This window comes from Branchiostoma floridae, unplaced genomic scaffold (assembly GCF_000003815.2).
Source record: "Branchiostoma floridae strain S238N-H82 unplaced genomic scaffold, Bfl_VNyyK Sc7u5tJ_1354, whole genome shotgun sequence".
NCBI classification, from domain to species: domain Eukaryota; kingdom Metazoa; phylum Chordata; class Leptocardii; order Amphioxiformes; family Branchiostomatidae; genus Branchiostoma; species Branchiostoma floridae.
In genome coordinates, this window is record NW_023365707.1 from 28,778 (window position 1) to 44,505 (window position 15,728).

Here is a 15,728-nt window from a genome sequence, read left to right on the forward strand (position 1 = left end):
GACTTTCATAAGGCTTTTCACGTAATTGACTGCCCACATTGACCCATGACCTGGAATGTCATTCATTTCATTTTTCGCCCCTTGGGATTGTGGAAAGCTTCTACCTAGAAGTGGATAACTTTTGTCAAGTTTGGGATTGTCAAGTACAACATCCCCCTCGTGAATAAGTAGCCTCTCCCATTGACCCCTTGACCTGGAAGTCTGAATGTTATATATTTTTCCCCTCAGCCATTGTGGAAAGCTTCAACATCTACCTAGCGGCAGACGACCTTGAAAAGTTTATGATTAAATACAACAAACAAAAACAACACCTCCCCATGAATAAGTGAACTATGCCATTGACCCATGACCTGGAATGTCTTCTTTTCCCCTTGCTTCAGCCATTGTGGAAAGCTTCAACATCTACCTGGCAGCAGACGACCTTGACCAGTTGAGGATTAAGTACGACATGCGGAACAACGGGAAGTTCTCGTACAAGGCGTTCCTGCGACACTTCCTCCTGCGTCTGAAGCCGCAGCAGGAGGGCATCCTGCAGAGGAAGAAGTTGCAGACGCCGCGCTTTAGCGTAAGTAACGCTACTTCACCTTTATCCGTGGGGTAACCTTTATCCGTAAAAACGACCATTCCCTATATCTAAAGTAATTCTATGTTTCCCATTAAAGCATAATTTTGTATAACCTAGTACTTGAAAAAACTATCAGATGTATCAGATTTAGATCCATTTACTGTGTATTGTAACCGTTTATATTGTTTATTGTATACTGTCTGTGCAGTTAACATGGCTAGCCCTTTATAATACTAGCCTCCAGCTAGTTGGTTGGGTAGGTCTGGCTTTATTCTTTTTATGCGTCGAAATGAATGAGAAATTGAATCAATGTACAATGTATTTGCACCTGAGTGAACTGAGGAAAAGTGCCTTTCCCATTAGCACATCAAAGATTCGTACCCAAGACCTCTGGCTTCTTGGCCAAACACCATGATGCCATTACACCACACGACCCCACCAATCACAAACGTAGTTTGCCGTAAAAGTAGCGTTACTTCTAGTTTATTTATAAACATTATGATAATAAGGGTCGAAACTCCTTCCACAGAAAAACTCCCTTTCCAAGGAATTAGATACATGTAACCTTAGCCAACATTGAAACAAACAAACCAGCGCCCCCCACCACCCAAGAAGAAATACTATAGCTATAGTCCCACTTAAAAAGTCTGCGAAATAGGCTAATCAATCCCATCATTGCATCTTTACCTCCGGCTAGGTAGGTAGCCCAGGCTGCATTTTTCTCAGTCTGTCAAGCCAATGAAATCAAATCAAACTAGAAAGGTAATATTTGCAAGCAAATACAGAATGTTACCTTCACATGTTGTAGTCTAACACTGGCAACTGTTTTGTTCATTCTTATTTGAACACATTTTCTAAATGTAGTGACCCGAGCCCCTCTAGATCCGACAATTGCTTCATTATGTAACCAAACACCACATGGTGCCTGCTACTTTACCGGTTACCATGGTGACAGCCGTCTGGTCCAGGTGGTTGACCTTATTTGTGCGGAGAAGAAGAAGAAACAAAGCAAAAACAATATGTTCCCTACTGTGAAGGTAACATAATCACTGTACGTTTGACCCACATATACAGGTGCAGCAGGGTGCTGAGAGCAGTCTCCTGTACGACGCCATGTTACGCATGAGAGACGTCATCATGGCGGAGTGGCAGCGAATGCGCCGCACGTTCCGCGCCATCGACGCGAAAGGCGAGGGGTTCGTCTCGCCCGTCGACTTCCGACAGGTCCTCAAGGAGTACGGAATCAACCTCTCCGAGGAGGAATTCTTCCACTTGATGACTTTCTATGACAAAGGAATGGTGGGGAAGATCTCGTATAACGACTTTCTAAGAGCGTACCTGTCACAATAGGCATCGTACAACCATGGGTAGGGCTAGTTCACCTTTATCCACGGGGTAGCCTATATCCGTTGTATTTATAAATAGCATATTCAGGGAGCTGTCATTTTCTCGAATAACGTCTCTGAGCTGTCATTTCCCCAAGCTACGAATGAAGCATATTCAGGGATATCTGACAGAGAGTGGTTTCAAACTGCAGTATTATGAAAATATTGCAGTTTGATACCATCATCCATGGATTTGATACCTCTACTAGTAAATACCCTGTTTTTAAATACAACGCATAAAGGTTATAAGGTAGAATATGAGGTAGATAAGATGAGTTTGTTGTGATATTTGTGTTTGTGATGTTTTTGTGTGACGTTGATGAAACTTTAACAGCAACTATGGAGAGATTTAAGGAACAAAAACTGAGTTATTTTGACAACTTGGAAGCCATAATACTTATTGATAAGTACCAGTGATATTTCAACTTTTCACAACTGTTAAAACATAAGACTTACTTAGTGTACAGTCTGAGAAAAGACAATTGTACCAAAGAATGTGAAAATTGTGTTTTCAAACTTATCTTGTAACTGTAAGTGTAAGGAGTCAGAAGGAATGTACTGAAAAGAGAGGGAACGGGGACTATTGTTTCTTACATTTAACGACCTTTGCGATACATTATTGAGGCTGAAGCTTCCATATAGAATTACCTGAAAACAATTTATCTTTTTAGCTATAATATACATGTAACAGTGGTGTTCAAGTACGGCCTATCGTCCTTGCCCAAGGGCTCTAGTGCTTTTGTGGCGACAGCGATAGCAGTCGTGATTTGTAATCTGCCGACCCCGGTTCAATCCCGGGTAGGGGGCATGCTGTTTCTTACTGTTCTACTCGCCCCTCTGGTTGTTTCACTGGTTCCCACACCGGGAATCGAACCCTGCCTTGGCGGTGGGAGCGCCAAATCCTAACCACTTGGTTGTTTCATACAGATAATATTCTATATCCAGAAAAGATTAGAATGAATTGAGAGAATTTCAGAGTCTTGATGTGTGCCAGCAATAATGTATTAACATTGAGTCCAGAAGGAGTAACTAATTTAAAATATTAGTCATGACTAGTGCTGGGTACCGGTACAGAAAATTCAGGTCCAGGTTCGGTTCAGGTCCAGAGGAAAAAAATCTGTTTGGTGGAATATTAGACTCACACTGGCGTTTTAAAATCCTACAACGCTAACTGCACCTGTACGATTGGCTGTAAAACTTTATAGAATTTACTATAAACTCTAAACTACTTCACTCTTGTTATTGTCTTCCACCTGCAAGCGCCAAAACTTGTGAATGCCTGATAAAATAATCTGTTGATTTTCTAATCGGTCCAACATCCGGTCTACCTATTTTTTTTAGGTCCGGTTTTTCTGGACCAGTCCAATAAGAAAAACCAGTTTTGTACCGGTACGCTGTACCGATACCCAGCCCTAGTCATGCCTCATGATCATGTGCAGCTGCCAAAGATGCTGTCTTCCATATATGGTTTATTTGTAAACATAATATTAAGATTCAAAGCTTCCTTATAGTCTATAGAACGTACATTCTGTACATTGTACTTTTTATAACATAGTCTAATAGAAAATAGTATACTAGTAGCACTACTACTTTTGTATAAGAAGCTCTTCTAATTATATAAAATGATGCAATGCTTGCAGCAATATAATATGTTCTTAAGAAAAGTATATCTACAAGTATGTTGATTTTAACTACTTGTCCTTTGCTACTGTGCTGTAGAATAATACTAAATCAGATTACCGTATTTTTTTCATGTAAAGATAGAATGATAATTTTATAGTAGCCAGTTCAACCCTAAATAAGAATATTTTTGATTGACATCAGATAGAGAATAGTATAAATGGAAAATATTACAATTGCACAGGTTTGTAAAAGAATGATGTTTATGTTCAAAAGTGTACTGTGTATGTATAACTATAACTTAAGTATAAGATATCTATACTGGTCAAAATTCATATTGTGTTTATTTTATCCATGCATATAAAATAGAAAGCAGTTTCAGTAGCATAACAGAAACCCAAAGTTGTATCAGGTTTAGTGACATACTTGTTATGATGTTGTAAGATGTAAATGTTGGTATTTTATTCACTCGGTTTTACAAAGTGTTGTTGTGTGCCTCGATACTGTAAATATTGTTTGATTTTGAAAGACGAAAGAAGACTGGATGGTAACCAGAAAAGTGATTAAATTTGTCACTTTTATACAGTCTGTTATTTGTTGTATTCTGCTCATGGCTCTATATGACTTCAAGTTCAACCAGTTCAATTTTTATGATCTACATTCACACATTCAAGTACACACACAAACACACACACACACACACAAACACACACACACACACATGTCAAATATGCACACAGTGACACACATAGTGATACACAAACGCATACACAAACATCTTAAAATACAGACATAACGGTACTTGCTTTATATAAATAACGTACTCTCAGTCAGTCGACTCGAGAAACACACACAAACACACTGTGACACACACAGATAGAGTTGTGTTGTATAAAGATAAAACCTCCTTGATTCTATGAACTACCATTCAGAACTTCTTTTGATACAAAATACTTACACATCCTGCGTATGAAGATTCCCGCCAAGCAAAGATGTCAAGGTTGGCAACTTCCGTCGAACCCCTTGGTATGCTGCAACCTTTGACCCACTACCGATGCATGATGGGAAAAATAATTTCTTACCAGGAAAGAGTCGAGGAATGTCAGTTAAACTTACATCGAGAAATCTTGAACCTTGTAACGCAAATACTGTACGTGAAAATATTCAGGGTTTCAATATGCCTTGATTATGTGATTTTACTAAACGAATCAAATATAAGAAAATAATAAAGCGTGATTTTTTTCAGTTTGTTTGTTTGTTTGTAAGGCCATGTTGATTTGATTATATGGATGACATCCGCGCTCGCACCAATTTTCGGCCATTTCCACACAAAAAAAAGTTTTCAACCACACAATAAATTGTGTAAAGCAGCTGTAAAATGAGCACAATCAAATATTCCGTAGATTGATAAAAAGTATCAGAAAACGGATCGATAACTAATGCCATAGAATGCCAAAATAAATCTAAAGTCAAAGAATAAGATGTGAAAGGACAGAAAGACAAAAATCTATTGTTGGTAGGGGGAGGTACCAGTGCAGAAAATTCAGGTCCAGAGGATCATTTCCAGGTCCAGACATGAACCTGGGCCTGACTGTCTGTGGAAACTTGAGAACTGGCAATACTCAAAACAATCATGATGGTAATTGGTCAATTTTGCTACAAAGGAATCTGTTTGGTGGATTATTGGACTCCCGCTGGCATTTTAAAATTACATCTCCATGTGATAAAGGCTAACTGTCTCTGTACCTTTGACTAGAAACTTGGTACAATTGACTAAAAACTCTACTTGACTTCGCTCTTGTTGTCTTCTTGGCCCCCGTTAAGACCCTAAATGCCTGCCGACATAGTGTGTCCATTTTGTAATTGGCGAAACCTGTTCCTCTGATTTTTTTCAAGTCTGTTTTTTCGGATTGGTCCAAGAAAAAAAACTGTTTTGCACCCGTAGGATGTACTGGTCCCTACACCTAACTGTTGGTATACAATACTATGTGTGTTTAGTCCTATGTTCAACCTTCCTGGGCACTTTGATTTCATACTGAAGGCAACTTTTTTTTTTGGCCAAACTTTTTTTTTATTCGCTCGCTCGCATCAGTTTTGGAGTTCCCAGAGGATGTCATCCATATAATCAAATCAACATGGCCTAAGAGCAAGGAAGCTCAGTATAATGGAAAGAGTAGGTGTTTAATAGCAGAGTTCACTGAAAGGGTAAATTTTGGTTATTCTTACATTGTAGAAACGTCATGATACTTGAGAGCAATGAGAAATATTCTATGACGTCCAACGGTTTTATTACTCGGAATGGGAATAACAGTTAACATCCATTAACCTTTATCCGTCACTTTTAGTGAGTGACAGCATTGTGATCCCAATCTTTTAAAGACTAAGCAGACTTAACGTTACTCCTTTTATTAATACTGCATTAGAAAATGGGTACGACCAATTTGTGACTGTTAGTTCCAGGCTGTTCCAACGAACTTGTATGTCTAGAATATTCCAACCTGTTGTTTTGTCCATATTGATATTAAATATACATTAGATTGTCGGCACACACCATTTGCCAGCGTATGCTTTTATCATTTTGTGCAATCATTCTGGGTATAGGTATAGCAATTCGGAGTTAACGCTAGTTCACCTTTATTCGCAGGGTAACCTATATCCGTTGTACCTGAAAACAGGATATTTAGCGATATCACATCGACGGACGGTGGTCTTAAAATGCATTTTTTTCATTATAATGCAGTTCGAGACCACCGTCCGTCGACTTGATTTCCCGAAGTACCCTGGTGTTAAATACTACGGATAAAGGTTACCCCGCGAATATAAAGGTGTACTAGCGTTAAATAAAAACAATTGACGCAAGCAAAACGGACACAGGTATATAGCGAGTTTATACTTATGATCATGACTTTGTTTATACGTGTGTAGGGACACATGACAAATTATTCGAATGTTACATATCATGAATCACACTAAAGCCATTAAGATCTACAGTGAGTTTTTAGCTATCATATTACCGTTTACATACATGTAATAATGATCGTCTGTTGATACTTAGATCCAATTATCAAACATGAGCAACAGCCAATGCCTTTCTGTGGAAGTCACCTATCTGAAGTACGTGCGAATTGAGACCACACGGGGGCATTGTGGGAAATGTCTACTGTGTTCTGTTTCCGGGTCATCTGGCACCTCCCACTGGTGCAGTTGACCTCCACAGAACGCGCACTCGACCTTGTCTCCCGTCCCAAGGTAATAGAACCCCTGTTTAGCCAACAACTCCGCACGAACTTGGGCGCTCGGCGGCCAATCAAAGAACGTGGACAACCTATCAGCGGCTTTCGTCAAGTCACGTGGTCGTGACGTCACTGTAGATCCCTCTCTTGATAGCCTTGCACGATCCGGATTTCCGGTTTTTACTCCGAACCCGCCGGTATTCCGGAATTGTGAAGCTGTCAAATGTCTCTCTGGTTGAGGCAATACCGATGATGCACCTGTTGAACCGGATACGGAAGTGACGTTTGCCCTCCCCTGGTGACCAAAAGCCACGGGATTACCGTACCTCTGGTCGTTGCTCACGTGACCAGTTCCTTGTAAGAAGAGAGTCCGAGCAAGCTTGGCGTCCTCCTTTAACATCTTTGACATCTTTGTGGAACGTGTGGTTTACACCCGATTTGATATTGATATGAATGAATAGCCGGTTGACGATTGATGTGAGTAGATCAGCTCCAAAGTAACTCAACTCGGTGTCTAAATACACTTCAAACCTGTAAAAAGATAATAATGTTATTGTACAGTCAATCTTTCGAGCGGTGAGCTAGTGTTCAAGGAAATTGCTCGTCAAAGGTGGTATTACCTCATCATAAACGTTCAAACTTCCGCGGAAAGCGCTATACAGGCGCCAGTTTGTACATATACATACGTTACATTCTTGTTTGTGTATTAAAGGCCGCTTTTTTTTTGTTAGTCCAAGGTTCAGACCGCCGTGAATGTTCGCAATCTAAAAGTGCGGACTGTGGAGATGTTTGTTCAATTCTTTAAAGAAAACTCCTAGGGTCGTGGGAAATGGGAACGGAACTTTGGCTGGCAAAAGTGAGACGGGGAATCTCTTTCAGAATTCATCTTCATATTTTTCTAATAGGTCACTTCCCGGAGTCAGAATCACCGCTTAGCAGATAGTACTCACATGCGGACTACTATATATATATACCACGCAGTAGCATTTTTGCACTGTGTCTGTGACGGTTGCCTATTGTGATAAACAAAACATTAACCGTCCGGTATTTTTAAAGAAGGATCAAAGTCAAATCCGCTTTGAAACTACAGGACACTTCATGTGATTAGTACTCGATCAAGCGATCTGTAATTTCACTTAGCTAATAATCAGTCATTTCCCCAAAGCGATTTGCTTTTGAACATATTGCATCATACTTCTTTCTGGTAAAGACTGGCACATTTTCGATATACTTTTGATCATGACGCACGTCAGGCGTACCCATGTTCAACACCCGTCTTGAAGACATAGTAATCTTAAAGTTTACCTGCCCGGTTCCTCTTCAATCGGGCCTTCTCACGGAACTCGTAAGTTTCACAAGTTGGCAAGATGGCTGCTTGTCGTACGTGACGCAGCGCAACTGGCTGGCAACTGCTGTGGGATTTGGCTGGATGCTTGCCATTGGCTAATGACTCACTGAAATCCTGGGGAATTCCGGTGACAGTATTCCTATTCCTGACAACAGAACTACGCAGCTATCGCCGTTGCTATAGACTCGGTTCACGAGTTGTACTCTCAGTCGGACTAACACTCTGGATGAGATGTTATAAAAGACTTCAGTCAGGGTTGCACGTCATGAGAAACGAATTTCAGGCCATTCAGTGCTGGCATCGTATAAAACACTCATCCAATAGTGGTCCGTGTTGCATCGCGGTAGGTAACAGGTAACTAGTCAGGGGATTCCCCGTGACGTCACGGCTCACGCGCAGGTCAATGATTCAATACTTACTTCCGGTCAGATTAGGCATACTGGGCCTGGGCCGGTCTACTCAGGCTGGCTAACACTGCGCCAGATCAAACACATTTAACCTATCCTCAGATTTTACGACTCTGATTACTAGTCAAGTCTAGTATTTGCATGTGTACCGTACTGAACATTGATTTACAGTAAACTTTGCCGGCCGAAGTTCTGACGCCACGACGTAAAGTACGACGTGCGTAGTGCAAAGTTAGCGGCTTGCCTCTTGAAGTAAAGGGGTCCGAATTTCGGCTGTGTTTTAATCTCCAAATTGAACACTTCAGTTCTATCCGTATCTTTGGGTCATCGAAAGATCAGAGACGGAATTCGAATTTATTTTAAGAAATTACTTAAAACTTAAAAGTTTCTCAGGTATGTCAAGAATGACAGATTGGGACACTCCTTTACACCTTTTCTTATCCTCCCTAGTGCAAGGATTTCTAAGTTGAGTTTAAGTTATCGACCAATCACAGTTGGACACTATTCAGCCCTTTGGATACTGTCTTTTCTCCCCCGATAGATCTGATCGGAGATAATCATAAGCTGTATCACCCATCATAGAAGCTCATCTGTGTTGGTAATAATCATAATACAAAGCTAAACAGACGGGGATTATAAAAGTATACATGGATAAAATTTCCAACGACCACTGTCGCCTTCTTCAGTATCAATACTAATGACCAATCACTTTCAGGACGTCAACTCGCAAGAGAGTTAAACTTTAAAACACCAGCCGCAATACCGTTTCCAACTGCTAGAGGTCGTGCATTGTTATTCAAGTTATAATATCATCAGCAAAGGTAACAAATGGGGAAAGACTCCGGGGTGAACAAAATCTCATCAGCAGAAATGACCAATGGGGAAAGACTCCAAAGTGAGATAGCCAATGGGGGAAAGTGCATTTTTGTAACCAATGGTAATCAGTATTCTGGCAGGGAATCGACGAATGACAGAGCAGTAATTTTACACGCTTCTTGTGCAGCCCTTTATGTGGCCTGGCGCCACGTGAGGACGTCACTTACAGTCGGGTGGTCAGCCAGGCAAGACCGTGCGTCTCTTCTGCGGAGACCGCAACGTGTGCCGAAATGTCTGCACTGCCATGCGGCAGACGGACATGGGACTAGCGCCACCGGTTAGCAATTGTCACTGAAAGGAGCCCCGGGAGGAGTCCAGAGAGGATTTACGTCAACACAATCTTCGGACCATCTTCGAGGACATGCGAGGACTTCTTCTAAAGGTGAGGCAGACTGTACTTTTAAGCCACCAGACTCATGGCCTGTTACCCGTATCTTGACCAATTTTTCCCTTGGCATTGACATGTGGAGATTTATTAAGATTATAAAAGACAGACAGCTTATATAATTTAGCTTTAGTACTAGAACCTATCCGGCGTCTCCTCCCGGCTCCGGAGACTTTCAAGTGTTAGTATTTGATCTCGCAGCGTCTTGTGTTTTCACTCAAATACATTTGTATACACTACGGAAATAAGCCCTTTCACAGCCACGCACGCGCAGTTTAAAGTAACTCTGTTTAATATGCCAAAGTTGAAGGCCCTCAGTCGTAAACAATCTCGTTTCTACAATGTCCGGAACGTAATGGCGCCTGCGAAATGTTGATTTTCTTTGGGACTTTGACATATTACACAGGGTTCCTCTCACCCGCGCGTGCGTCGTAACCTCTGTTAAAGGGCTTATTTCCGTGGTGTATACAAATATATTTAAATGAAAACATAAGACGCTGTCAGATCACATTCTTACAAGTTAGGTAAAAGAACCATGTACTCAAAACTTTCCGACATTCGATTCAATTGCCCATTTCTGTTTGCAGCTTCGTCCGACTAGAGGAGATGCGTGGAAAGAAGATACTCCATCCATGGACCGTTCATCAGAGGCCTGTTCCTATGTTAAACACCCAGACAATGAGCAGATGAACATGCAGTCAACCAGACATCTGACATCAAGGTATTGACTATTGTACTGTATTTTATGAAAATATTGGTTCTCTGTAGCATATGGCATTAGGTGTGTTGGGAGTGTTTCTTATGAACAAATGATTTGTGATTGCCAGCACAGCCGTTTAGCTTTTTGCGTTTGTTGCATCAATAAGTCTACCTCAGTGATGTCAGGACGAATTCTAGGTAATATGTCAAAGGACAAGGCCCACAAAAAGTAAACAAAACCCGTCTGGGCGTTGTTATGCAAATCTAAACAATGTTAAAAACAAGGCCTAGGACTGTTTACTTTTTGTGGGCCTTACCCTTTGACACATTACCTAAAATTCCTGTCGCCGCACATGCGTTCTGACTTTTGTGAAAAGGCTTGTGGCCAGTCAGCTGATGCATGTCTTGTTTCTTCCACTATATTACAGAAATGTCCAGACATGCTAAAGGAGAGAAAAGGCCGGGTAAGGGAGGTGCCAAGTGCCACCATCACTGAAGGTGCTTCGCGACATTGTGCATCACCAAGCCAAGGATCGAGGCGTCGATCAATTCTACGGACGACTAACGTTACGTGATTCTAAGGTGAGACGGCAAGTTAGAGAATCGAATCCGCTTTACTTGAGGACATTCATTTTTTTTTCTGCAGTCTTTTACCTAATTACCACTGAGAATTTTCAGTTGCTCTAAGTTCATTAGACTAAGATAAACGAAATGCACTTGCAAACTTCTAGAATTCGAATCGAATGTTGTCCTTACACTCTGAATGCAAGAAAGCTAAGCAATGTTAGTCTGTATCATCATAAATTGACGTTTCACATGCTTGTAGTCACAGGAAGCCGGTAAGGAAACATTTTCAAGCAGCTTGAAGGATGTTATTGAAGTCATCAAGCCGACATCAACAACGTACAGTGGTGGGACTAGTCCTGGTGAGAGCAGATATCGTCCGATCCACAGTTCGCCATCTCCACACTGACGTCCAGATCAAGATCAGTACCGGTGTGTACGCCCTGTCAGAGGACCTGAAGTGTTATGTTGTATGGAAAGGCATTGAAGGTGTAAAACGGAAACATCTTGCAGACATGGGCTGCTACTTATTGGCATGACAAGAAGTAAATGATTTGTGATGTTGCATTTATAGCTAACTGACCTTACCACTCCCCCCTTCTACCTGAGGCATTGCTGGCAGGGCCGATCACAAACTCTTGGTTGGTTGTAAGGTGCTTGCGTGTGTTTTGTTGACATCCCGAGAAATGTTGCTGGTAGTTGGCTAGGATGTTTTGTGAGTGGAGGCTCCTTTTGCGCTTGGTGCTTCAGTCTGTTTCTGTAGTGTACAGGCCCAATGTGTGGCTGATTTGGGTTCTATGACTGTGTCGATGGCTGAGGTTGTATTCGGAGTTGCTGTGAGGTTCAGACCTTCAGAAAACAAGAACTTTTCTGGTTCTGTGAGCTTATGACTGTTTTGGTTTTTCTACTTTCTGTTGTCCTTCCTGTTTTATGTGGTGGTCAGTGGTTGTCGGGAACCTGGACCATTACATAATCTGCCTTGTGTCGCTATCTTGGGTCCCGAACCAAGACAATGACACGGGGCCAGGAAGGACGACAGGTGGTTGAAGAGCTTAGGTTGTTATGAGCTCATAGAACCGGGGAAGTCCTTGTTCTCTGAAGGACTGAACTTTGCAGTACCTCTGAATGCAATCCCGTCCATCGACATGTTCACAGAAACCGAATTAGCCATATATCGCGTCTGTATACCACAGAAACAGGCTGAAGCGCTGAGTGTAGAAGTAGCCACCGCTCTCAGAATGTCGTAACCCTCTACCAGCAACATCAATCGTGGTGTCAGCAAAACGTACTCAACACCTTGCCGTCCACCAAGAGATCATGATTCTCTCCGCTGATAATGCTTCATGTAGATAGAGGGGATGGGACATTTCTAGGTTGAACCTAGAACTGAAATTATAATCAAATCAAGTTTACTTCCTGTTATGCCCCCAGCAGTTCTTGTTAATGACCTTTCACAGAATGTAAAGTGTGCCAGTCGTGTATATTGCGATGTTAGAGGCATGCATGAAGTTCAGTTTACAAGGTGTTAGGTATAAGATTTTCTCTATATTACTTGTTCAGGTTTCATTTCTTTTTTTGCAAGGGACAGTTCTGGAAATATAATTGATTTTCTAATGCTTTGTTTTATGGAAATGTTTTGCTATCATGCCATTCCAGTATAGGGCTGAATTGTGATTAAATGTCTTTTGTTCTCGCTTAACCTTTGTTTTATGGTGTATTTGGCTTCTTAAAGTTTAATAAAGTGTGTTCATGTGGTTTACAATGTAGTTCAAGCTGATATTATCATGCGTAGAGGTTACTTGAAGCCAATTTTCTTTTAAATGTGTCCTCTTTCCAAATTTTGCTGCTTTAAGGCTCAGGCCGATGCTCACACTATCGAGAATACACACATACTAACAAACTAACCCACACACACACTAACACAACACACACATTTCTATTGAACACTAATAACACAAATGCCTTAGCCTTAAGCTGCAACTTAAATGAACAACTTTCTATACAGGGCTTCAATTTGCCTCTGGGACCTCTAGATCTATACATATTATTAGTTAGCATTTTTAAAGCTTAGCTAGCATTTAATTATAGCTTAGCATAGTAAACATTTTGATTAAGCATTTTTTTTGCTTAGCATTTTATCGTAAAAATTTGACTAAGGTTTAGCTTTAGTTAGCAATAGTTGTCATTTTTAGCTTAGTAGGCATTTTAGTCACGAGCCACTGTCAAACTTACGACTGTTTACACCATCTTTGTTTAGAAGATAACAAGGTCCTCGTGTGTCTTTATGGCGTACTGTAAGCACCGGTTCAGGTGTGATATGTTTGCTGCTGAGCAAATTACATTGATTTGTATTTCGGTAATGTTGCTTTTACGTACATACAGAGTCAAATGTTAACGTACTGCGTTGTTGACGTACTTTGTTCTGAACGGTGTCCAGATTTGGTGTAGTCAAGTAGACTTTTGGATAAAGGAGAATTTTTTCTCACGAAGGTGTCTGAGAGACATCGAAATGTAAGCCATGTAGGTACCCACTGGTTGTGTAAAAAAATTCTCCTTCATCCTATATTCTACCAACCTGATGAAACTATTTTAGGAAGTAGACTTTTCTTGTAATGTTTGAAACTAACTGTATTGTGCTACCAGGTGTATACCAGGTGCTATGCATAGTATAGATTGATTTCGTTGTTTATCTTGTATTCATTCCACATAAAAGTCTTTTGTTCTCACTTAGTCTTCATATTTCATGTATTTTGTAGCTTTTCTAGTGCAAGACTGGCCACCTTGTCCTGGAATGCTACTTTGTGCCAAAACAAATAATAAGCTTTGAGATCAAAGGACTTTTTTTATCTTGGTAATCAATTCTAGTGTGATAGTATTTGTCCCTGTTTAAGATCAATGTTTGATAATGCCAAGTACATCGATATCCTAACCAATGCATTGTACACTTTGTATTCCTCTGTTGTGTCAACAATTACTACCCAATAAACTGTTTGAAACCAGGTGTGATTTTATTTGTGCCTTCACACACCCTCACCTGAAATGAAGGGGAATAGAAGATCTATCATCTATAACAAAATAGTGTATACGTGAAACGCTTGGTCACTTCCATACCAGCCTCTTGAGGAAAATTCGTTTGGAAATTTTTGTGGGTTTTGCAGGCCTCTTCAAATAACTATAATATGATCTGTCATTATCTTTGCCGCATGCCAGTTTTGGTTAATACTGAGGCGGGCCGTCATTGTTCGCCATGCTGCTCTGTCCGCTGCTAACCGTTGCAATCCCCCTCATGTGCTGTATGATCTGTAGCAGCAAGCCCATCTTCAGAGGTTGCTCGCACAACCCCTTCTCGCTGGTAAACTCTCCCAATGTATATGTCAATATTCTAACTTAAATAAGATAGAAGACAAGTGTCATCTACATTATGACTCCGAAAGGAGGAGGAACGCCCGCCTCACCGTTTGTCTACAAAGTAGTTAATAATAACATTAATATAGACACTAGCAGCATACTTAACCAGCCCTAGGGCGCACCCGGGGAAGCCACACTCACAAATACCAGCCCATCTTTGCCCGTTCCGACACATTTGAATTTTTTCCGCGCACGATACCTGAGTGGAACGCCCTGCCTGGCACGGTTGTAAGTGCTCCCAACGTTGAGTGCTTCCGTGCCAGGCAGGGGGCCTGCCCCCCTAACCCGGGAGCCTCACCCCCCCTACTTTGCCCCTCGTGGGGTCATCTGGGGGTTTATCAATGTAGACGTAGATGTAGTTAGTTAGTTTTTTTGTTTCTAGCACGCCACGGTACCGGTGATACTGCATTTCTGTTCAGGGTGCACGGATATAGGTTACCCCGTGGATAAAGGCGCATGGCGCAATTTCCTCTCTCTGATCATTAAAATAAAATGTGCTAATTTTCCCTTAATCTTTGCAAGTGCATATGAAACAGTCTTTAAATAGCAATCAAAATAAACAAACAAACAAACAAGCCACTGTTGCAGCTGACGGCTTCGTGCAAGAAGTTTCGCTGGCCGACCATTTTTCCCAAGCCCGAAATTAACGTTACTACTACAAGTGTATCAACAGTCTTTTCTGGCAATTAAGAAAAAGAAAGTCATAAGTCAAGTAAAAAAAAAAAAAAAACGCCTCAAAAACTATGCACGAATTTATAAACGAACACCTAGCCAAATGAATGAATGAATGAATTTTTATTGCTCAACAATCAGTTGAGTACAGTTATGTATGATTCAATCAGTAATAGTACAGTTATGTATGATTAATCTGATCTCGCATTTGGAATACATTATAAAGAAACTGGCCTACGTAGACGGATATATGAGTTGAACATGAGAGCAATACATGGAAAATATCGCTTTCTACACCAGCGAGAGAGATGTGTGTTTTGTGACAACCACCTGCAGCTCTGCCATATTACGCAATCAATTTGAACGCGGAATATTATAAGTTACTCTAGGGGGGCAAGGGAATTAAAACCACTTATATAACCTCTAGCTGGATAATTTCGTATAGATTTCATTAAAATAGTTAGATTATACATTTTAGCATGACAATCTATTAAAATCTAAGATTCGGTAAGGTTTCTTCTAAAAACTCCCCTAAAACTCGTTGGACCAGTCGTAAATTTGCTACT

The 15,728-nt window shown here is 40.9% G+C and overlaps 1 protein-coding gene across 1 annotated transcript in view; it reads left to right on the forward strand.

Annotated features, from left to right (window-relative positions):
* LOC118407481 (EF-hand calcium-binding domain-containing protein 6-like) overlaps positions 1-2,700 on the forward strand; it is a 31,279-nt gene extending 28,579 nt beyond the window's left edge. Inside the window, exons 29-31 of the mRNA XM_035807967.1 lie at positions 229-233; positions 381-565; positions 1,640-2,700. Of these exons, the coding sequence (XP_035663860.1) occupies positions 229-233; positions 381-565; positions 1,640-1,915 (466 nt within the window). The 3' untranslated portion in view covers positions 1,916-2,700. The remainder of the gene's footprint in view (positions 1-228; positions 234-380; positions 566-1,639) is intronic.
* The last annotated feature ends 13,028 nt before the right edge of the window (positions 2,701-15,728 follow it).